Genomic DNA, 24760 nt, shown 5'->3' with positions numbered 1-24760 from the left:
AAATTTGTTATATTTACTTCTGACAAATAGGAAATAGCCAAATCACATCCTTATAAAAGTAACGAAATATAGGGAAAGTAACTTGTGTTTGTTTTGAGATTTTTAAACTAAATTAAACTATAAAAAAATGTACACTGTTCTATATTATGTAATAATGTTGTGGGACAATTCAAAGACAAATCAAAATTATATTCTATTTTAAACATTAACATTTTATAGTGAAACAATAAAACATACAGTAATCAGTGGTTTAGAACTTTTCATATCTATTGCACAGACCACAGCTGTAACATAGGAGTCGGGGTACAACTAAGTTGAGGGTCCAAACGCAGTTTATTTGCAGCTTAGTCAGTCAGGCAGGCAATGACATAATCGTGGTCACAGGCAGAAATTAGCAGGCAGCAATCAAGATATACAAGAAACAAGGCAAGAATCGCTAGGCTAGGCTAACGCTTAGTAATGTTACAGGTAAAAAGAAATCAGTAGGGATGTAACGGTATCAGAATTTCACGGTACGGTAAAACCTCGGTATAAATGTCACGGTACGGTATTTATTGAATCATTTACAGAAAAAAACAAAACTTATGAAAATACTCCAAAAAATTGCCAAAAGTGTCAATGACATACAAATTAGCCATCTATCTGTAAGCTTTGAAACAGGAACTTCAATTTTAATAAAAAAAAATCCTTAAACCATGTAAAAAAATAAAGTTTCAATTTAGTATTGTTGAAAACTCATCACATTCAACATTTAATCACTCACTCACTCACTTAGATAGAGATGGGTTTAAAGGAAAATTATCATATAAATATAATCTGGTAAAAGCTGGTATCTCTGGGTATTTACAATGTCCCCTGCAACAGAAAAAAAACCCTCTCATTTGGGACTGAGGTTTCTGGGACAAGAGAGATATGACTTGGCCCAGGTTGACAGCAGTGGGTAACGTTTTCAACCCAGCAGTGGGTAACGCATTGTCTCCAAAATGATCAAAAGTGCCCACGCGACGCGACATACCCTCCGTCCCCGCTTTACAGTAAGCGCGCGACAACACAGCTGATAAGAACTCGCGCGACAACACCGCTATTCAGTACGCGCGCGACAACACAGCTGATAAGAACTCGCGCGACAACACCACTATTCAGTACGCGCGCGGCGACAACACCCGCTTTAGGGTTTTCCAGCTCTTTTTGATCCCCGCTTCTAGCAGCACACTCCATTTCCGCATTACTGGATCTGTAGCGACAACAGACCGCAAGGGATTATGGGCAAGCCTGGGCTGATGAGAATTGTAGTTTCCGGTACCTCCCGTTCGCTTCATTCGCCTGAGCAAATTTTCTCAGAAGACCTATAATTTTACCGAGTCATGCGACTACGGTAATATTGAAAAAAATGTATATTGCGGTATGACGGTATTTACAATACCGTTACATCCCTAGAAATCTGTAATGCGAGTGAGAATGAAAGCAGAACATGTAGTCAATGTAATCATTCTATGATGAGCTTGTGTGTGCAATCAGAGAAAGAACTGAAACTGGTGTGTGTATGTGAGGTGCATGCTGGAATTTGTAGTTTGTAGTATATCAGTGGCAGATTAGTAGTTCTTTGGCGATCTGCAACTGCTAACAAATAAGTCTAAACAAATAAACTAGGATTTTAAAGAAATGAAATAAAAGTAGGCGAATGGATAAATTGTTTTTATATGTATGTTGTATTTTATATGTATGTTTATGTTTAAACAGTATAAATGCAAGCTTTATTTTATTCAACTAACATTTATATTTTTTGAAACACAGTGACATAAGATGCTTTACATAAGACGTGATATATTTTAGTGTGTTTCTTTCAATAAGCCTTCTGATGTTCATTCACTTTTTAATCTTGGTATAACTAGTCAAGCACTCTCACTTCGATACTCTCTGGCTGCATCCTACCTTCACCAATAGCAAGCTGATAAGGACATATTATTTGTAAAGTTGATCATGGAAATATACTACGACAGTCGGATCTCAGCCGAGGAAACAAAATTATTTTGCATTTTTTCAGTTTAGTGGCTAATTCGTATGTTAAAAATGTACGATTTTAAAAAGATGTGGCACCCAACCTAGCCCCTAAACCCAATCGTCATTGGGGGATAAGCAAATCACACGAATGTACGAATGAGATCATACGAATTCATAGGAATTAGCCACTAAATCAAAAATATGTGATAACTATGACATGTTTAGATAGTTTTGCTACTGTCTATTAGTCTATTTTTCATGTGTCAGAACACAATTAAACTACTTTTAGTTGCTTTGATGTAGTTCTCCTTTGAAAGCAGAACTCCCATTATTGCCAGCACTCTCACGGCAATTTGTACAAATCGTTATCAAAGGTGTGGACTTCACCACTAATAAAACATGTATAGTGCATGGTTTGGTTGTACATTGGTAGTATGCAGAATGGAGCACACACTAAGTGTATATTAAAGCATGAATGAATGTGTATCTGCATGTACACTTTCTTTCCACCACAGTTTAAACATGATTATTCAAAACTGAATTGCACTTCCTAATCTCTCCCAACAGCTCTTGTTTAAAGGGCCATTGTGTTATAAAGGAAGTCCATTTGACCTCAGAATATCTGCAGTGTTTATGAAGTATAACACGGTTTACAGACAAGCACAATGAGGAACACTGTGAGAAACTTGTGATTTACAAAGTAGCTGTAACAAACAGCCTACTGTACATGTTATTTCACACTGTCCTAATATCTCCTGCCAGCTTTAATCTGCTCAAGCCCAATTTACTGTATAGTTTGCACCCTATTAGATGGTTAAAAGTGATTATATTTAAAGAGATGGGTAAGTGAAAATCAAGAAAGAAAAGGAAGAATGGAACAAAATTGAAACTAGTGGGTAGATCTAAATGATTTAATCACTACAGCGAGAACACTTGGAAACTTACAGTACCTCAGGCCAGGACTGTATTAGTCACTCTTAATGATGGAACAATCATCAAAAGCACATGGGTTATGTTTTTAAAAGAAGCACACAAAACAAGAAGTGAATAAGATGAGTGATGATTATGTTTCCTCTCATTCTGTTTATCGATAAGATACATATGCATTTTTTACGCTAACATATATTTACCGAACTAGTTTCACTTCAAGGATAATTATCCTAATAATCAATCTGTTGTTTTATTCTTTGTTGTGATGTATGTCTTAGTGAGTATTAGTAGACTCTACTTAATATCTGTTGATACTGCTCCTTCAACAGACATTTAACTGACTATAAGAAACTGTGCAAGTACATGTCAACTTACACTAACCCTAACCACACCCTAACAGTTTACTTATAATCTAATGAGAATTACAGTAGTTGGCATGTAGATGTGATGTAACTTAAATTCAACAAATGCATTGTAAAAATAAAGTGTGACCCTATAGGTTTATAGAAAGTAATAAACCTTTTGACTTTCTTAAATAATAAATTCATCAACTGATTAAATGTAAAACAAAATCAACACAGCAGTATATTTTACAATGCTCTTAAAGCCATCCTGGCTGTTTTCCTAAAGATAATGTGTATTTACCTAACCTTTATCATTTTACAGAATACAATATAATAATTTAATTTCAGCCTTATTCTCTGATAAGCTTCAGTTCACAGAAAGAAGTCTCGAACATAGATGGGGAGTAAAAACATGTAATTTTGAATTACTTTTACATTATGCAAAAAAAAAAATATTTTAATCTTTTGTTAAATATTTGTATTTTAATCTTCTATTGAACATATAGTTCATTCATTTATTCTATTCTTTGGCTTAGTCCCTTTTTTAATCAAGGGTCGCCACAGCGGAATGAACCACCAACTTATCCAGTTTTAAACAGTGGATGCTCTTCTGACCTCAACCCATCACTGGGAAACACCAATACACACTCATTCACACACATACACTATGGACAATTTAGCTCACCCAATTCACTTATAGAGCATGTCTTTGAACTTTTGGGGGAAACCGGAGCATCCAGAGGAAACGCACGTGAACACAGGGAGAACATGCAAACTCCACACAGAAACACCAACTAGTCTAGCCGGGGCTCGAATCAGCAACCTTCTTGTTGTGAGGCCATTGCTACCCATCACACCACTGTGATGCTCCTAAATATATAGTTTACCAAAAAAAATGAAAATTTACTCATTATCAGTGTTGGGTAAGTTACTTTAAAAGTAATAGATTACAAATTACTGACTACTAGTGGAAAGTTGATTTCATTACATTACTAATTGTTTAATTATTCATTTTCTTTTCGGCTTAGTAGCTTAATTATTCTAGGGTCGCCACAGCTTGATGAACCGCCAACTTATCCAGCATATGTTTTATGCATTGAATGACCTTCTAGCTGCAACCCATCACTGGGAAACATCCATACACACTCATTCACATACATACACTACAGACAATTTAGCCTACCCAATTCACCTGTACCACATGCCTATGGACTTGTGGGGGAAACCGGAGTACCCAGGACCCACGCGAACACAGGAAGAACATGCAAACTCCACATAGAAATGCCAACTGACCCAGCAATCTTCTTGCTGTGAGGCGAACGTGCTACCCACTGCGCCACCGTGCAGCTCTTTACTAATTACTTAATGTAAAAAGTAATCAAATTACTTTACTCTGAAGTTACTTTTAAAACATTTAAAACTTTCAATAATTTAATATTGACTATTAAAATGGGTTGATCACAGCGGCTTGACATACAGTATTCAAAAGACTTAAAGGGCTCTATTTTGATTTCTATTTTAGCCTATACATAATTAATTTGGTTTGTTAAGCACAAAGGTTTGTTTCAAAACTATTTCTAAATTCAATTCTAATTACCAGAAAACGAATAAATGAACAATAATAATGAAGTGTGGTCAAAAAACTGAGTTATATCCAAATACACATGCTGTACAAATCCATACACAAATCCAAGCTTGTTTTTAATAAAACAAATATAAATATGCATATAATAAATAATACTGCTACTAACAATAACATTATACAAAAGCAAATTGTTATGAATGAACTGAAAAAGCCCCCCGAGATGAAGAAGGCATGAAAGTGTTGTTTTTATATTTATGTAAGCTAGAAAATAATAATTTTTGTAATAATTTAATCCTTAAATTATTTTTCATTTGTAAAGATATGGGTATTGCTGTACACCTTAATTGTAATAAGTCAGCGAGGCAGACATAAATAAGCTGAGCTGAAACTAACAAACAACATTTGCGCCACGCCTTGCGCCTCATAGCGCCGGACGTATTGTAGGACCCCTAGTGTTCTTCCAAAACTTCAAATTCTCTCATCATTCACTTGTTCCAAACCTGTCTTTTTTTTTTTTAACACAAAAGAAGACATTTAGAGGAAACCTGGATACCTGTAATCATTGACATCCATGAAAACTCACAACAGTGTTTGGGTGTTCTGTGTTTGCCTGAGGTAGCCTATCGAAATGTTTATATTCCATACAAAGTATGTAGCTGATCGGTTAGCTCTTGTCACGTGACTAACAATTTTCAACTAATATGCGCTCCTCAATTGGAAATAACAAACTTGCGTGAATAATAACAAGACGCAATATGTGAACAACCCCATAAGCAGCTTTGCTTCTCATCACATTCAGAAGATACATTTACTCCTGATCCTGAGCACAAATTCAATTTAGCCCGTTTAGGCTGAGTTGGGCCGCATAGTTTTTGGACCCCGGTGTTCTTCTTGGTGACAAGTATTGTCATAGAATGCTTTCTATTCAAGTGCTTGAACAAGTTGAGTTCAAAGCAGTATAAATTTATTTGGAGACTAGACAATGACTGCATTTCACAGCAATATTTTTGCTGTTATGCTCAATGAAATGAAAGTAAAGTTTGTATTTCCACTTGAAAGAACCACTCTCGACAGCAGCAGCACGTTCTCCAGCTATTTAAAAGCGCATGCTTATTAACTGATGTGGCAGCAGAAAACGTGATTTAAAAGAAGCATTTTTTCTTCTAAAAACTATGTTTGTAACTTAACGCAAGTAACTGTAATCATTACATAAGTTTAAAATGTAATTTGTTACATTGCTGTGTTCCCCAAAAATGTAATTAGAATACAGTAACACGTTACTGTGGAATGCGTTAACCCCATGTCTGATCACTATTTACTCACCCTCAATTGGTTGTTATAAACCTCAGTTGAACACAAAGAAGATATTATAAGGAAAGCTGGAAAATAAGTATGTAAGTCAGTGGTTACAAGTTTTCAACATTCTTCAAAATATCTTTTGTTTTCAACAGATAAAAGAAACTTAAACAGGTTTAGAAAAGAAAGGAAGGAAGAGTAAATGATGACAGAATTTAAATATTTGGGTGATATCCCTTTGAATATATATATATATATATATATATATATATATATATATATATATATATATATATATATATATATATATATATATATATATATATATATTTATATATATAAGAATTATATTAGTTTTTATATAAAAAAGTAATAATCTAACATAAATAATAATAATAATAATAATAATAATAATAATAATATTTTTGGCATTTTCTCTTTTGTATCAGGACCAATCTAGTGCACCGCTTGCATAGTAGACACTTTTTTACTCTCCTCTGGGACTGTCATGATGATAGACCTCAGGAGAGACATGACACTCCCTGCACACAGACGTCCTGAGGGACACAGACGTCCCGACTCCTGAGAGTGATAGTTTTGCTTGCTGTCTGATGGAGCAGTCTTTTGTGTTTTAGCTGAGCCCTGTATATGTGCCTAGAGCCGCAGATCACTGAGGGACAGTCCAACTCTCCCTGCGAAGTGTTGTTAAGGTTACAGCCCACCAGGCAGCATTTGTACTGTATGGTACTATTCAGTGCAGGCTGGGTTATTGAATGAGATGTGAGTGGATGGAGTGAATGCTGGTGTTGATATTGTGATACAAGACACCAGACATCTCTATGGCAATGAAGCATTCGCTACAGAGAAAGTTACAAAAGACCACGAGCTGCTTAGCTGGGTCAAGTACAGTTCAGAAGGGCAGACAGGGTGCACTCTATTACCGTCAGTGACAAGCGTGCACACACACATACACACAGACAGGCATATGTGGGTCTAACAGTGCTGTTACCAAAATAATTGTTGCAAGTGGAATGGTAGTGTTTTTAAAAGTTGTTGATCATTATAACTTTGAATGAACTTTTATGAAACTATTTGGTCCTTCAGTGTGTTTAAAAAGGCTGACAAAAATTATAAATGTATTTATTTTAGAAAGTGCAAAATAAATACTTAATTACTGAAGTGTAAATAGTTCATGTTACTATTTAAAAAAAATATTGATGTAAAATATCAATTAGGCTGTATTTTAAGAAGGTCACACTTTATTTTGATGGTCTGTTTGTTTTAAGTTACATTGCATGTACATGCTATCTAATTCTTATTAAATTATAAGTAGTATGTTATGTTGGGGTTAGTGTAAATTGACATGTTCTTGCAAAGTTTCTTATAGTTAGTAAATGTCTCATAAAGGAGCAATATCAACAGATATTAAGAGTCAAATGGACCATTAAAATAAAGTGTTATCTATAAAGTTGTAAGCTTCAGTTTGGACAGTTTTTTTTTTAAAGGGGTGATCCACTATAATATTACATTTCAAACTTTAGTTGATGTGTATTGTAGATGTAATGTGAACATAAACAACATCACTGAATGTAATACGCTCAAAGTTCAATGCAAAGGGGGGCATTGGCTTTTACAGAGTTAGTTTAGCAAAGCCTACAGTGAAAGAAGCTTGGGTGCTACAAAAAAATACATCAGGGCTTATGCGATCACAAACCCTTCAGGTTATGCGCATACAGCCCATGCAGCAAAAGGGGCGTGGCCAGCGGTGCTGTAATGTTATAGTAGAGAAAGCTAAAAACGTAAACAATGATGTAAACAACGGGAAATGCTGTTTGGCACCGTTAAAAATTTAGCTACAAATTCATGTTTATCTGTCAAACCCCTGCAAACACCCACAATCTTCACATGTGCTGCAGTGTCTTTCTATGTGGATGCTTTTATTGTGTTCTACATCTCAAATAATGAACTTGCAAAAGATATGTGAACATTTCATATTACTTGCACATGCTTATTCTGAATATACTGCATGTAAAAGACACTCGTCTGATTTTATATTAGAGAGCAGGTGTGGGGTTTAGCTGTGTTCTTTGTGTCATTTTCTGTCTGATTCAGGGTCAAACTGATATGACTAACTACTCTGACCCACAGTATTTACACAGTGTAAAAGCCAATCCACGAATCACAACACATTATGTTAGCTGACAAATCAGAGACTCTTGAGGGTGAGCTTTTTAGAGGAACTAGGAAATATTACATTTATTTTCATGTTATATATCTTAAACGTGTTTGTTTTCAGGAGATATATGAAAAAATTATATGATTTTCTAAAAAATTAAGCATGAGCACACATTGTTTTACATCTTATAAACACAACCAAGCCTTAAAAATACACTCTGGACCACCCCTTTAAGTATTATTTTTGAAATTCTTAAATTCCTTATTCCTAAATATTACACTCTTTTAGTATCATAATAATGTTTTAATCTGCAAAATAGGAAATAGTAGTATAAAAGAAGAGAATTAGTTAGAAACATGTAATTCCCAATGGTAAACTACAGGCTCACACCAATTGAGACTATTTGCCTGGAAGAACATTGTTTCTTTATAACTCCTGCCACAATAAAATAGGAAGACCATTATGAATTGGCAAATCACAATCATGTATTCTGGGCATGTCCAATTATACACCTATTTTACAAAGACACAAGACATTGGAGGTCAAATTGAAGATCGAGATCGAGTTTCAGTTTTCAGTGTTATACTTGGGTATTTTTGAGTTGCATGAGGCTAGAGAAACATATTTCAGGAGAATACTTCTTGTTGCAGCTAAGTATATAGCTTCTGTCAACCCCTCTCACTTTAGAAGATTGAAAGCAATTGTTATAGAAATATGCGAGATGGAAACCCGTACTTTCTCTTTAAAACAAAAAAAAACTAAACACAAAGGGGCTATTTTATGGAGCAAGTGGAAAAGAATTTTGGATGCTAATGTATATATAAATGGTAATATAATCTCTCAGCAGTTTTGAACAGAGTCCTGAAAAATCATACTCATGTAAAAGTATGTGCGTGGAAATCCGCAGATTTCTGCAGATCTTTAGCCCATCATTTAGTCTTTTATTTACTTGTGTAAATGTGTGTAAATTTATATCTATTCAGTTTTTAACTTAATTTCAGTAATATTACTGACAAATATGAAAGTACTCATTAGATTTATTTACAATACAGTTTGTTAAGTAATATTTTCTGCATTGTAGTAGATCTGTTGTATGAGAGACTTGTTTTGCTTACCAAATAAGTGCCTCTAGATGGATTAGTTTTTATTCAATATATTAAGCTTTTAGTTATGATGCACCCAAAGTCATTTCACATAAATCTGCAAATTTTTTTTTACAAAATTCTTTGCAGAAATAGCAAAAAATGTCCACAGATTCTGTCTGGCCTTACTCATGGCTCTTTTATAGTTAGCTCTGTTACAGATTCTCCACTGTGTCCAAATACATCCAACATGGAAAAAATACAGATTCTGATTGCATAATGAGGGGTAAAACCTTTTTTTTTTTTTTTAAACCACCACAGCAGTGATATCACCACAGTAGTAACAGACAGTGTCCAGATGTTTTTGAACATTTATAAGATGACTTAAGTAGAGGGGAGCAGAGCTGACTAGGTCTAACTAGTCAGAGCTGGTTACACTCACCCAGAGGCAGGATGCCATAAAGTGCGATGAGCTGTCTGACGTCAGAGAGAGATGGCATAGGCTCAATATCTGCTTGGCGTAGTGTTGTGCCCAGGTAGCTGTATTCACCTAGAGACACAAGGAAAAAACACATGCCAGACAGCTTTATATACTGTATGTTATCAAACATCAGAAAGTTATGGCTGCTTGCCAGCATTGCGTCACGTCCCCATTGCGACCCTGGTTTCCAAGGAATGTTAAAAAAAAACAAACATGTCAGAGTAACAAAGTTGTTCCGACACATAGAAGTCAATGTGGTTTCTATACTTTAAGCGACACACCCTGTTCCCAGAAAGAACAGAATAAACTGAAATGAAAACTTTGCCATTGGCTTCATATTTTGTGCCATTTTAGAGCAACACTAGGTTGCTATGCTCAACAACTATGCTTAACAACTGATGATTCATAAAATCCATTTCGATACACTATCGTTGACAGGCATGTGATTCAGCACTGTGCATGTGTCTGCGCTCAAGTAGTAAAACCAATCTGAGTAATGCATTTATCATAAAACATAATTTACAAGTGCTAGATGGCCTGTTGTAACTCTCTGATTACACTGTGAGTGTAAGATATAACAACTGGCAACATGCAAAAATGGTGCAAATGTCTTCACCAGAATAGTATGCGTGTATGAATGTGGTAAGGGTGATTTCACAAAGGACACTACATGACAAAAGTCTTGTCGCCTATACAAGTTTAAGAAACAACAATTAGCTTGACTTCTGGTTGCTCATTTGCTATGAAAAGTGGCTTATATGAAAGGCAAAGGCCTCTAGATTACGCTTATTTGACCAAAATAAAATATGATCATGCCTTAATAATTAATTATTTAATTAGGACGGTAAGGGTCTGACTTTGCTTAGACAAAAGTCTTGTCGCTTAATAAAAATAATGTACAGTATAAAATATAAAGTTATGGCACAGTGGAAAAAGAGTCAATATTGTGTTTGAGGATGGTTAGAGGATTGCATCCATACATCTCTGCAATGACTCAAATGACTTATTAATAAAGTCATCTGGAATGGCAAAGAAAGCTTTCTTGCAGGACTCTCAGAGTTCATCAAGATTATTTGAATTCACCTTCAATGCCTCATTCCTTCATCCTTCCTTCATCCTCAATAATGTTCATATCTGGTGACTGGGCTGGCCAATCCTGGAGCACCTTGACCTTCTGTGCTTTTAGGAACTTTGATGTGGAGGCTGAAGTATGAGAAGCAGCGCTAACCTGCTAAAGAATTTGCCCTCTCCTGTGATTTGTAATATCATGGGCAGCACAAATGTCTTGATATCTCAGGCTGTTGATGCTGCCATCCACTCTGCAGATCTCTTGCACATCTTTATACTGAATGTAACCCCAAACCATGATTTTTCATCCACCAAACTTGACTGATTCTGAATCTTGGGTCTATGCGGGTTCTAATAGGTCTTCTGCAGTATTTGTGATGACTGGGATGAAGTTCAACAGATGATTCATCTCAAAAATCTACCTTCTGCCACTTTCCCAAATGATCAACAAGAAGTCAAGTTATTATTTTTTGCTCTTACAACTGGGATCGACGCCAAGACTTTTGTCAGTTAGAGTAGGGTTTGTACCTGGATCAACATTAAAGTTGTCCAATCAGCCAGTCGCATTTAGAAGATAAGTGTACAGTATAAGTTAAGGCTATATCAATGTTATCCAACTATAAATCTCCCTCTAATTTTGGGAATTATGTAGGGTTAGGGATCGGTTTAGCAGTACAGATTAGGTATGAATTACATTTTTGAACAGAAATGATCATGCTGATTCCAAGGTCAACATAAATGCTAATTCTACATAGCCCGCATCCTACTTAACAAAATCACACCTGATGCGTTGGTATAATTTTGCCAATCCTAACTGTAAGCCTAAATGTCCTGCTTGGTGAAATCACACTACTGGTTTTGTAACTGCATATGCATTGTTTGAGGAGCTTACGCTTATTGTTTTTAAACTCAATTTGCTTATCCATATGGTGGTTACAGCGGCCAGATCTGGGGGAGGTGGAACAAGAATAGCAAACTACTGAAGATGCCAAAAACAATAGGAGCTTATGCTTAGTGAGAGTAATTGATTAATACATCTTGGCTCAATTAATGACATCTTATTCTGCTTTTTTGTTTTATTAACTATAGTCCACTTGCAACACAGGCTCAATTTACAATATGTGCTTCAGCCTACATTTTCATAAAAAAGGCAAAACGTACTTCAACATACATTTGACTGCGGTTTTCAGTTCAAATGTATGCTTCGGGGCAGTATTACACCAACACCTTAGGTTCCTTTTCATTTTAATGATGTTTATGGGGACATTATTGATGATTAATATGTTTTTTTGTGCAGTTATTTGTACAACACTAAATAAACAACATAACAACATAACAGTTTCTATGATTAATAATCAAATGCATTTGCCTCATCTATTTATCTCTAAATGCACAACTTTACGGATGTGAGTAGTTTGCTCAGTAGCTCACTTTGTATATACTGAATATTGAGTGCTCAGGTTCAAATCACATGATGCATGATTCCACAACAGACATAAAAGCAACGCAAAATCAAGGTAAAACTATGTGGTCACAGTGCACTTTTCTGTAGCGTTTGCTTGAAAACACTACTGCCTGAGTTTAGGGAATGATTTAGGTGGGTGGTTTGCTATGTGATGATGTGTACAAGAAGGATGCGTATCTTAAATATACAGCAAAACATACACTAAGTAACATCTGTTAGATTCGTTTAAATTTAGACAGTGCCCTCTTATATTTTTTTATCTGAAATGTGCAATGACATGACTCGGAGCAATGTTTTTTTTTCAATTCCCAAAAATGTAGGCTGTAGAGACAGAGGTCTTGAATTTGGTAAGGCATCCTCTGCTATGTTATGTCTGTTATGTTTAAATTTTGATATGCTTTGTGTACAAATGTGAGCATAAGCTACATAAAAAAGCAAAGTATGTTTTAGCCTTACATATTGAAATCAAGACTACAGCTCTGAGACTGGACTTTATCAGATTAAGCTGTACAAATTAATTCCAAGAATGATCAGCTGGAACCCTGAAATGTTTAGTAAACAAATGACTTCAGATGCAGTTTGGAGGCCAAAATTGTGACCCCAGCAATTGAACTGGGACAAGAGTCTCTGTTTTCAATGTGGCATTACACCCTGCCAAGAAACTGAGAGAGAGAATGATTGTGAAGGGGCCTTCAATGTCCACTGCCAAAGTAAGATCAAGTATTATCTGGTACTGCTGGCAGAGTGGACTGTACGTTTTGGCCAATTCTACTACTATTTCAACAAATGCTAGACTTCTGTAAAAATACAAAATTATTAAAATGTGAAAAAAGTAAAAATATAGATTTGTTGTAAAACTTTGGCTGTACAAATGGTAAGCAGTACTAAAAACACATGAACAAACCAACCCAGGCTCATTCTGAAAACATACCTCCATACACATTTCTGGGGACTGCCAAATACGTCCCAGGAGCTACGTTTTTTTTTTGGAGTTTGTTTGTTCTCAAATCAACCAGAGGCTGCTGTGTACTATTTTTGAGCTTATTAATTTCTTTTACAAGTGCTATTCACAACTGCTCTCGCGAAATACGTCCCAACGTTTTTTTTGCAGTTTGTGTTTTCTCAAATCGACCAGAGGCCGCTGTGTACTATTTTTGAGCTTATTAATTTCTTTTACAAGTGCTATTCACGTTTGCTCTCTTCACATAAATCCTACAGACGCCACTGTTGACTGACTATTAGACTGACTGAATGACTGACTGACTGACCAATCGACTGACCCACCCTCCTCCTTACCTAAACCCAATCAATAGTATGTTAACCCGCCGACGTACATGCCAAGCTAGCTGGACAAACTGGTAACAGCAAGAAAACCGTCCATATGGAGGTAAGCGGTCAGCTGGTAAGCGCGAAAAGGAACGACGTCTTACTGCCCGTAGCATTCATTTTAAAAATTAAATGCAGCCATATATACTTCTGCATACATAATTCGCGATCTTCAGAAACATATAAATAGAGCAACATTTTCAGAATGAGCCTTTGTTGAAACAAGCATATTTTACAATTCTAGTGCAGCATAGTTAAGTTTTTTTGTCATATTGATTACTATCTGTTTATTACCATACTTTTACTACAAAAATAGTAGTACCAAATATGGTACGGTACTATGGTTTCTGAATGTACTGTAGCAAAGCTACGCACAGTGAACTTGTTTATGACACATCACTTATGTTCTTTAGTTGACATTACCATGGTAATTTTTAGTTTTTTTTTCATCAGTCATGTTCAGTAGAGTTTTATATTACATCTAATGTTGATAACTAATGTTTTATTGCATTACTTTAGTGCCATGTGTGCTACAATAATGGTATTTAGTTGTTGTATAAATCACACAGAGAACCTTCTACATAATAATAGGTTTCTTTTCTCGTTGTAAAGTCTCTTTAGAAGAGCTTTTGTCAGTGTATTACAAACAACATAGGCTTATTCGGAAAACGTAGCCCTATAAACATTTCTGGAGATCACAATTTATGTAGGCAGAAGAACGTATGGCTGAAGTTCATCTTTAAAACGAATGCTACGGGGCTTACCTCCGTATGGACAGTTTTCCCGCTATTAACAGTTTGTCTAGTTAGCTTGCCATGTACGTTGGCAGACTTGAGATGCAGAGAGGTGTTGATCACAACGACAGGGTTTGAGTCTGGGGAAGAACGATTCCAAAGCAGGTACGACAAAAACAGAAGCCAAAAAATAAACAAGCAAATAAGAAGGTGAGAATGTGGTAAAGCATGAAAACGTGGTAAAAATCAGGCGAGGGCTTTCTTTTCTGGACTGCTTTTTAAAAACGTTGGCTGGGTTTTTTGGAAGCGGGTGGTTTGGGTCAATCGGTGCTTTTGAAAACACTAATAATTGGGATTAGGAAAGGAGGGTGGGTCAATCGATCGCTCTGTCATTCAGTCGACAGCAGCCTCTGGTGGATTTATGCGAGGAGATCTGACAAAGTGTACACAGTGGCCTCTAGTGGATTCACGGAAATAAAAACTGCAAAAAACGTAGCTTCTGGAACGTATTTGGCACTCTCCAGATATGTATATAGCGGTACGTTTTTAGAATGAGCCTGGATTGATTATTATTAACATTGTTTAAGCAGATTTTTTATTTTAAATTATACAGATTTTTTTAAAGTGCTGTCAAATATGTACACCATTTAAACAAAAATATAACTGTGATACATCTGAAAAAACACAAATATAAAATGCTTAGTTCAAGTATTAAAGCAGAGTTCACTCACTGACACTTTTAAAGGGGATACTAGTGACTTGTCTCAGTAGTAAAAGTGTTTGTTTTTTACCTATGTAATCTGACAGCTTGACATTCATTGGCCTGATTATGATGCCTTCCAGGACAAGTTCCTCATATAGAGATTCTATGGTCCTATATAGGGAAGACAAAAAATAGAGACAGTTTAATAGAGAGAAAAACAGAAAGAGCATTGCAAACTGATCAGTCATGCAGCGTATCTGACGCAACCCTCCATTACATCACAGTGTTCAAAGCCAGCCATGAATTCTTGCGTTCCACATGGATGTCCGCCAGTCACCCTGTGAGCTCCAAACTCTGACATTCACAATAACACTCGAGCACTTTCCAGAAGCACAATCCCTCTATTGCCGAAATCCCACAGTGTTCCGGTGTCTTAACACGTGATTTACATCTCTCGGTCACAGTGGCAAAGGTCAAATTTATTTTAGCAATGATTGAACTATGGTATTATATATTCTTGTGAAACAGACTTTGTATTTTCCACTGGTTTAGTTGTACAAACCTGTCAGCTGTGAGGTCTTTCTCTTTCTTTTTCTTCTTCTTTCCAGTCTTCCGCCCTTTCTTCTTTTTCTGAAGCAAAGAAAATGTGTTTTTAGTTATGATAACAATCACGTAAGAAAGTAATTCTGAATCAGGAATGACAGGGGTGGTAAAGTATGTGTCATAAAACAGTTTGGATATTATGTTTTTGTTTCTGGACTGTATTAAATAAGAATGGAATAAGTCTTAACTCTAATCAAAGTGTGCTTAGATTAGTGTCAGACTGTAAAAGATGTATATTTCTTCTTTTAATATAAAGCATATCTGTTTCAGTATATACTGTATAATCTTCTGACAGTACAAAAAAAAAGGTTTAATAACAGAAGTGTGCATCAATTGACAGCTTATAAATGTCAACTATACTGATTTAAAAAACTAACTTTTTTAAAAACATTTGTTTTACTTAGACGATGCCCTTTCAGCTGCAATCCATCACTGGTAAACACCCATACACATTCACACACATACACTACAGACAATAAGACTGTCATGAAACCTTTATAATATTAACATGACATGCCATGAATCAATTTTTATACATGACTATGACATTATTAAGTTATTGGGCCCTATCATACACCCAGTGCAATACGGCGCAAGACATGTTTGGCACGATTTGTTGCTAATTTTCAGACCAGCGCAACCCTAATTTTCATGTTTCGCACCGCATTTTTTTACATAGCAAATACATTTACACTACTTTGTGGACTCATGGGTATGCTGGTCTAAAAAAGAGTTGTGTTAAGGCGCATTGCGCATTGTTGGTGCCTTCTCTTTTGAGAAATTGAAAAAGAACTCACCATTGACCAAATAAAACCTGCTCTAAAGTCTAGGGCAGAGCACCTATGCAGGTTCAAACGCTCAATACACACAGAATGTAAAGCAATGCACACATATCTTTACATATGAAAAATACTAAAGGATTAAAATGTTACAAAATTATTATTTACTACATAAATATATAAAAAAAAAATACTACTTCATGCCTTCATCTCGGTTTTTTTTTTACTTTATCCATGACAATTTGCATTTTTTATTATAATGTTATTATTATTATTATTAGCAGTATACATACATATTTATATTTGTTTTAATTTTAAAAAGTTTAGATTTATCTACCTGTTGGGTTTTAGAGACGTCTGCATCAGCATATAGGGCATTAGAATAGGATGTGTTTGGACATGACCACACTTTGTTATTATTGTTCATTTATTAATTTGCTGGAAATTAGAACTGATTTTAGAAATATTTTTGGAACAGATCTTTTATTAAATATGTAGGATAATGGATGTCTTCAGTGGAGTACATACAACACTGTTTACTTATCCACAAAAGTAAAGGAGTAAAGTAATGAGTAAGGTACAGTAAAGAGAAAGTAAAGAGATGGTGAATGGAGGAAGCTCATTCTTTATCCTCATGCTGCAGATGGTCTGTTTAAGTTCTTTCTTGCAAGTGAAGCATTCGGTTTTTCCACTTATAAAGTCCGCCATTTAAAATGCACCATGTCGCAACGCAGCTGACTCATTAAGAGAATAAGCAAAATCCTGTTATGCTGCGTTCACACCAGAAGCGAAAAAGCATGAAGCGCAAGTGATTTACATGTTAAGTCAATGCTGAGACACGAATAGACATCCTGCGGCAAAATACGCGTGAATGAGGCGGTGCGAATACCGCGTTTTGCGTGAATAAAGCGCCGTGAGTGGAGTGTTTTGCGTAATTGACGTGCTTATTGCGCGTTTCACGCGAAGTGAAGTTTATTTATAAACTAATTTTGAGAGGATCACGTGTTTATGATTGCTTGCAGCTAGCCATGCATTATTCAATTTATGATTCACCAATCAGACGATTCCTAAGCCACTATAAATACCCTAAGTTCCATATAACAGCCATCTTCATTTTGAAGAATCCCCCCTTCCACCCCTACTCTTCTTCCTTACCTAGATGGGTGGCACGGTGGCCCATTGGTTAGCACTGTTGCCTCACAGCAAGAACGTCCTAGGTTCTAGTCTTCTCCAAGCCAGCCAACGTTTCTGTGCAGAGTTTACACGTTCTCCCCTTGCTCACGTGGGTTTCCCCCGGGTTCCCCGGTTTCCTCCCACCATACAAAAACATGCAACTTAAGTTAATTGACTAATCCAAATTGGCACCGTAGACATGCTCCAAGTAAATAGTTACCTCTTAAGAGCAATCACTACCTGTTCATTAGTTACTACAGCTAGGGAGTTCTCGAGATCTACCTGAGCTCAAACTCCCTTCTCGCCTTGCAAACAGGAGGGAGCCCCGGACTCGAGGATCTTATGAGCTCAGGGCTCTCTCCCAGGACAGCATGCCAAACAAGCTCTATAATCAGTCATCAGCTAAGTGTGAACTCTTGAAATTATCAAGTTAGAAAATCTGAACTTCAGTGGACATTCACGCTGCGTTAACAAATTAGGAGCTTTCGCTAGTAGGGGCAACAGATGATCAAACTGGGCTCAACTCAGCCTGAAGCACCGCTGAAAGCCTCCATCATCCAAGTTTTTATCAACGCATAATGCAAATCTGTTTCTACTGTGAAGTGAGTTTGATGTGCGAATGAAGCGGATTTGACACGCAAATGAATTGAGTAAACTCGAGTGAAAATGTTCACGCATCTATTTACATGCAAATAGCGCGATTTATCCATGCGTGTCATGTCTGGTGTGAACACAGCATTAGACTGTGCACCAGGGCACAAACCATTTTTTCTGTCCTTAATAAGCCAGTGTGGGTTCAGACATGCCTTACATGCTTTTGTGCAAAGCGCTTTAAACTTTGCACCTAAATCATTAAAAAAGAGCTTATTAAGTGCAATTTTGGTCAGTTAAGCAATTTTAAATGCAAGATGACATTGTTTGTTATGACAACTTGACAAACAAATACATCACAACCAGACTTCATCTTTGTCATAACAACTTGACATTACCAAGACAACAAAACTTGTTGTTATAAGGCTTTGTAATTGTCATGATTATTATTCTAATCACGTTTTCAGTGGAACAAACGGGATTTGTAATTAAAATGTCTCATGTCTCAAAGTGTCAAAACAGCGTCATTAATATTTAATATTTATAATATTTATAATATTTAGACATTTTTAATGACAAATTTAGCTTTTACCACTGTAGTTAAGCTTAAAAAAATTATTAATGACGGTGCTATAAAATTCATGACATTTATAATGGCTTTATGACAATCATGTTTATGAAAGATTTATGACAAACAAATTTGTTGTCTGTTAAGTACTGGTAAGTTGTCATAACAATGACAAAAACAGGCTTGGATGTATTTATGTCAAGTTGTCATAACAAACGATGTAATCTTTGCATTTAAAATGTCTTAACTGAGTGTATGACACTGGATAAAATCTCATTCATATTCATAACGTGTCATGTCATGACTATAAAGATTTTCATGACAGTCTTATGAACATCCCTTTAAGTAAAGTGTTACTTATATATTCACCAGCCACCAAACACAAATGTCAACCAAACATATTGTGGTAGCTTCAACCTTTTAAGTATAGAGACATGATGAAGATAGTTAGCTGAAGTTAAAACTTAGCATCACAGTGACATAGAAAGTGTTACATGACTTTGAATGTGACTTTGTTGCGATTGCAACACAGGCCGAATATTTCAGAAACTAATGACTAACTATTTCATGCACAACCACCTTTAAGGTTAACAGAGGAAGTTAAAAAAAAATTAGAAAATGGCCAGTGAGTGACAGGTCTGTGGGTGAAAATGTTGTTGAGGTCAGAGGAGAATCTGAATCAACTGTGTGATGTCAAAATAGTTTAAAATCTCAGAGGAATGTTGTTTTTTATTAAAAAAAAGAGTTTTATATGTATGTTGCATAAAAAAAATCTTTCAATTTTTGGACCTTTAATTCAATACATTACTTGCTAATTCTGTGTAATTATTTCTAAAATTTATTAGCAATTTCTGAGTACATATTTCAACACTTTTATTTTTACAGCGCATATACACATACCTTTATTCATTTAACTATTTTGTGTGTATGAAATATGGTAAAATAACATATGTGTGGCATATGTGCTTGAATCAAAAATGTATATATTTAAAAAAAAAACATCTGGTAACCTGATGTAAACAAACAGTATGTCAGCAAGAGACAGCCTGCACGTGTGTATATGTGTTTTCTTGATTATCCAGAGTGAACTTTCAATACAACTGTTCTTATTCACCCTGCTGGAGACACCCTGAAACCTGAAAATGTAGGGCTTTTCCAAACCACAATTGAACCAGACTAGCAGCAGTAGTTATACCGTTATAAATATTTGTCCGCTGAGGAAGAGATTTTCTCAGAAATGTACTGGACTGGCTGTGCTGTGATTCCCCAAAATATTTTGATGGAGAATCTCAGATCATTTCTTGGCAGCTGAGTTTGTTAGTCAGTGATTTTAGGATCAGGAAACACCCTGCGATTGGAAAGAGCACTAGCTTCTCCCTGAAAAACACTTATGACAGGACTTATATAATAAACGAGGCAAACTCCTGCTAGCATTAGTAAACCCTGTGTGTTAAATGTTCACATTACAAACAAACCCTCCCTGTTGCATAATGCTTGATGTGATGTACCCAAATGGCAAGAGTTCTAAAATTCATACCTGAATATTCCAGCAAAGGTCACTGTGCAAAACCGAATTAGCAACTGGAATTTAGTCTCATGCCAGTAGAGCTGAATAGGGTTTGCATGTGCCTGCATTTGCAGAATGATTAATGGTGAAACATCTTTGTGTATAAATTACACGCGTTAGACAGACAGCGTCTGTGACCGATTTAGCTGTCAAAACCTCTCAGTGTAAAACAACTCAAGCAGGGTGCCAAAAATGCCAAAAATGAATTCTAGTTCTTGTGCAGGCATGCAGTGAGGTCTTTTTCTCTGTGTGTTGTTTTCAAAAGAGATAATAGCAACTGATTGCTGGGAAAAAAAGAGTAGAATAGTTTCCTGCATAAAAAGATATTTGTTAAAAAATGTGAAAAGGTAAAAGTCTAAAAAAGATTGTGAACAATGGTCAAACTGCATCTAAATCTAATTGTTCGATCGATTTTTGTGCTCGCACTATTGTAAACACAAAGGTCAGTAATTTAAGTGAGTGAGAACTTCATGGCAACCAAATTAATTCCTTGAAAATGCAGGTAGTGACAAACATATTCATAAAGAAATCATGTAGTGTGTACAAATCCAAACTAACATTAAATTTTAAACACGTTTAGATGTGTATTTTAAATCTGTATGTGCAGTGAAAGAAATCTCAGAGAAATAAGTACAACTTCACTGTAGTTTGTCATTCATTTATTTTTTTTCCCCCTTAAATGGTGAGTTCAGATAGCATGATTTTCAAAGTTTTTGCGTCACAGATGTTTTCACAATGCGTGACTTTCTAGGGTAGCGTTTTGTCACGACTGTGTTCACACTTCAAGATAGATCGACGACGGGGTTTCACACTGCACGACTTTACAAAAAGAGACTTGCTGACAACTTTGTCTCAGTCTGTAAACTACAAACACACTCTATCTCTCACAACCAAACACACGGGAGAAGTAACATGGAAACAACGCGAGGTCATGGAGTATATCTTTTGTTATTATTTACATAATGAGAAAGAAGTCTTTAGTGGAGCAGAAAATGTATGCTCACCTGGCTTTTGAAGAGAATTAGCAATTTCTCCTCAACTTTTTTCTTATTCGACGCGGTTGTGATATTGCTCAGATGACACATCAATCAGACACGGGTACTGCTGCCAAATTTCCACTAGTTTCCCCTCCATTTCTTGGGTCCAAATAGGCTGAGAAAAAGCCTTTTTAACTTCTGATACCCATGTCTGATAGATACTGCAGATACCCACACTATTGGATGCTGCTCTCTCATAGCTCAACTCCTTGTTCAAGCTCTTGTTCTCTTCAAACTGGATTACTGCAACTCTCTACTAGCTGGGCTTCCAGCTAACTCTATCAAGCCTTTTCAGCTGCTCCAGAACGCAGCAGCAAGAGTGGTCTTCAATGAACCTAAACGAGCACATGTCACTCTGCTGCTAGTCCGTTTGCACTGGCTGCCAGTTGCTGCTCGCATCAAATTCAAAGCTCTGATGTTTGCCTACAAAGTGACTTCTGGCCTTGCTCCTTCTTATCTGCTCTCACTTCTGCAGATCTATGTGCCCTCCAGAAACTTGGGTTCTGTGAACGAACGTCGCCTTGTGGTTCCTTCCCAAAGAGGGAAGAAATCACTTTCGCGAACGCCCACGTTCAATCTGCCCAGTTGGTGGAATGAACTCCCTAACTGCATCAGAACAGCAGAGTCACTCGCTATTTTCAAGAAACGACTAAAAACTCAACTATTTAGTCTCCACTTCACTTCCTAATCTGCAATTGCCTCTCTGGATATCACACTAACTGTACCCCAAAAAAAAAAAAAAGTACTAATACTTTCCTTCTTAGACTTTACAGACCTGAAACTTGCCTATAGCACTTATTCATTGTTGCTCTTATAGTTGTGTAAGTTGCTTCCTTGTCCTCATTTGTAAGTCGCTTTGGATAAAAGCGTCTGCTAAATGACTAAATGTAAATGTAAATGTCATAGGCTGTAGGTGGTCGCCGATGTTATTTTCAAAAAGAACACATTTCACATGGCATGATTTTGAATCACCGACAGGTCCAGATATTTTGCACCAGCGACTAATGAGCGATTCTCTCAGATCGCATCTTTGATAGTTCACGCTGTGTGATTGTTACTCAAGTGAACCAGCAGCAATTAGCCTGTGATTTCAGGTATTTGATAGCGATTTCTCAAAATCTGTTGGCGAGTCAAAATCGTGGTTAAAATCATGCAGTCTGAACTTGGCATTAGTCTCTATTTCAGAGGTCACCACAGTGGAATGAACTGCCAACTATTCCAGCATATGTTTTATGCAGCCTATGCCAGTACTGGGAAACACCCATAAACACTCATTCACACACACACACTCATACACTATGGACAATTTAGGGTGCACTCACACTATGCTATTTAAACCGTGCCCAGGCATGTTTCCCAGTTCGTTTGAGAAGTGTGAGTGCTCTGAATCGGTCTCAGGTGTGGTTAAGTTGGCCGGCCCTGTTCCAGTTGAAAGACATGTGTCAGAACGCGGTTCACTTGGGCTCAAATGCAGTATGCCTGTATTGTGAGTGCAAAGCACGCCTGAGCCTGAAACTGAAGACAAGACGTGACTTTTAAGGGACTGTTTCATTTAGATTTATAAATTATTCTTACTGTTTAATGAACGCAAAATGTCGTAGTTTATTAAAGACGCAAACCTCTCACAGCATGTCAGCTGCACCTTCAGCAACCCTCATAATACATGCAGCATGAGGACTTTATGACAATTTATGAGCGTCAAAAGTGGGTGATCTGTTTAGCAAAATATTTGACTGCGTGTCACTGCATATCAAACAACTAAAACGATATAACTAAAGCAAAGTCAATGGTGCTGAGCGAGAGCGCTTCTCTTATGTTAAACTGAACAGTGCATCATCGATGATGTAAGCGTGCTCAGGCTCGGACAAGCATGCTTCAGCATGATTCAAGGCAACTGTACAAAGTGTGAGTACTCCCTTAGTGTTTTTAATTCAACTGTAGCGTCTTTGGACTGTGGGGGAAACCAGAGCACCTGGTGGGAACCCACGCAAACATGGGGAAAACATGCAAACTCTACACAGAAATGCCATTGGCCTAGCCGAAACTTAAACCAGCGACCATCTTGCTGTGAGGCAACAGTGCTTACCGCTGAGCCACTGTACCACCCCACACTAGTTTTGTTGAAAAACAAAAACTGCAAAGGCCATAATAAAATTAAACCCAAATATTTGATTTTATTTGCACAAAAATGAAAATTTACTCACCTTCAAATTGTTCCATACCTTTATTGAGTGTCCTTTTTTTTCCTAACCATATTTTGAAAAATGTTGGAATTTTGTAACCATTGACTTCCATATACTGTAAAAAACACATATTATTGAAATCAATGATTACAGGTTTCCATCATTCCATCAAAATATTGACTCAAATAGGTTTTTGACAAATAAAGGTTGGGTAAACGGTGACAGAATTTTCAATTTTGGTTGAACTATCTATTTAAGCTATCCAGCTATGAACATGTTTCTAAGATCAAGCTTCTGTCGCATCTGTTGTTGCTAAGCAAGCATCAGACATGCCCTATGAAGATCCACCACTGACAAACCCTTGCTGGATCTCTGATACAAGATTTATTTATGGAAAGCTTTTTAAAATGCCACAGTGTTTGTGGTTATGGGTTATGGGTTAACTTGTCTCTATGTACATTTATTTTACTCATGTCAGGCATCATGTCCACTAGTGTGTGTGTGTGTGTGTGTGTGTGTGTGTGTGTGTGGTAGAGAAGGTGGGAAAAAGAGGCCCTATCAAAACACAGGCTGACGAGGGCAAGACACCTTTACTAATTCTCTGTCCAGCCCACATTCCTGGTCATGAGGGCAGATCACTGTATGACCCCAAGGCCCCCTCACACAAGGTGCATAAACAGAGAGTACATCTCAAGAACTAATCCATCCAGGCTAAAAGACACATTACAGGAGTTTGCTGACCAGTAACCATCTACAACCTGAGAGCTGAGCATCTGCACACTGTCACTTTTTTTTAAGAAAAACACTTCATCATTTACCTTTTTACTACTTTTCTTGACTTTTTTCTTTTTCTTGCCCTTGTCTCTGTCCACCACCAGCTTAAGGTTCTTTAGTTCCTGCCTCATCAGTTCATCCACCTGAAACACAGAGAAAAAATTTAGTAAAATGAATTAGGCCACAAGGGAAGTAAAAGAGCTGATGTGTTTTATTTTTATAGAGTTTCATAAGATGTAGTGCAGAGAGAGTGCTGAATTCTTTACTTCCAACTAGGGCCTGAATTCATGAGGG

The 24760-nt window shown here is 36.5% G+C and overlaps 1 protein-coding gene across 2 annotated transcripts in view; it reads right to left on the bottom strand.

The window, feature by feature from the left end:
• The window catches only part of drc11 (dynein regulatory complex subunit 11), a 174938-nt gene that overhangs the window by 87350 nt on the left and 62828 nt on the right, over positions 1 to 24760 (bottom strand). For both annotated transcript variants that reach the window (XM_087255608.1, NM_001098731.3), the window contains 4 exon segments: positions 24511 to 24609; positions 15754 to 15821; positions 15280 to 15362; positions 9857 to 9964 (listed from right to left, as the gene is read on the bottom strand). In XM_087255608.1, coding sequence (XP_087111734.1) covers positions 9857 to 9964; positions 15280 to 15362; positions 15754 to 15821; positions 24511 to 24609 — 358 coding nt within the window.

This window comes from Danio rerio, chromosome 6 (genome assembly GCF_052040795.2).
Source record: "Danio rerio strain M-AB ecotype USA chromosome 6, GRCz13ab, whole genome shotgun sequence".
NCBI classification, from domain to species: Eukaryota; Metazoa; Chordata; class Actinopteri; order Cypriniformes; family Danionidae; genus Danio; species Danio rerio.
The sequence above is the reverse complement of the archived record's forward strand: the minus strand, read 5'-3'. Positions and strand labels throughout refer to the sequence as shown.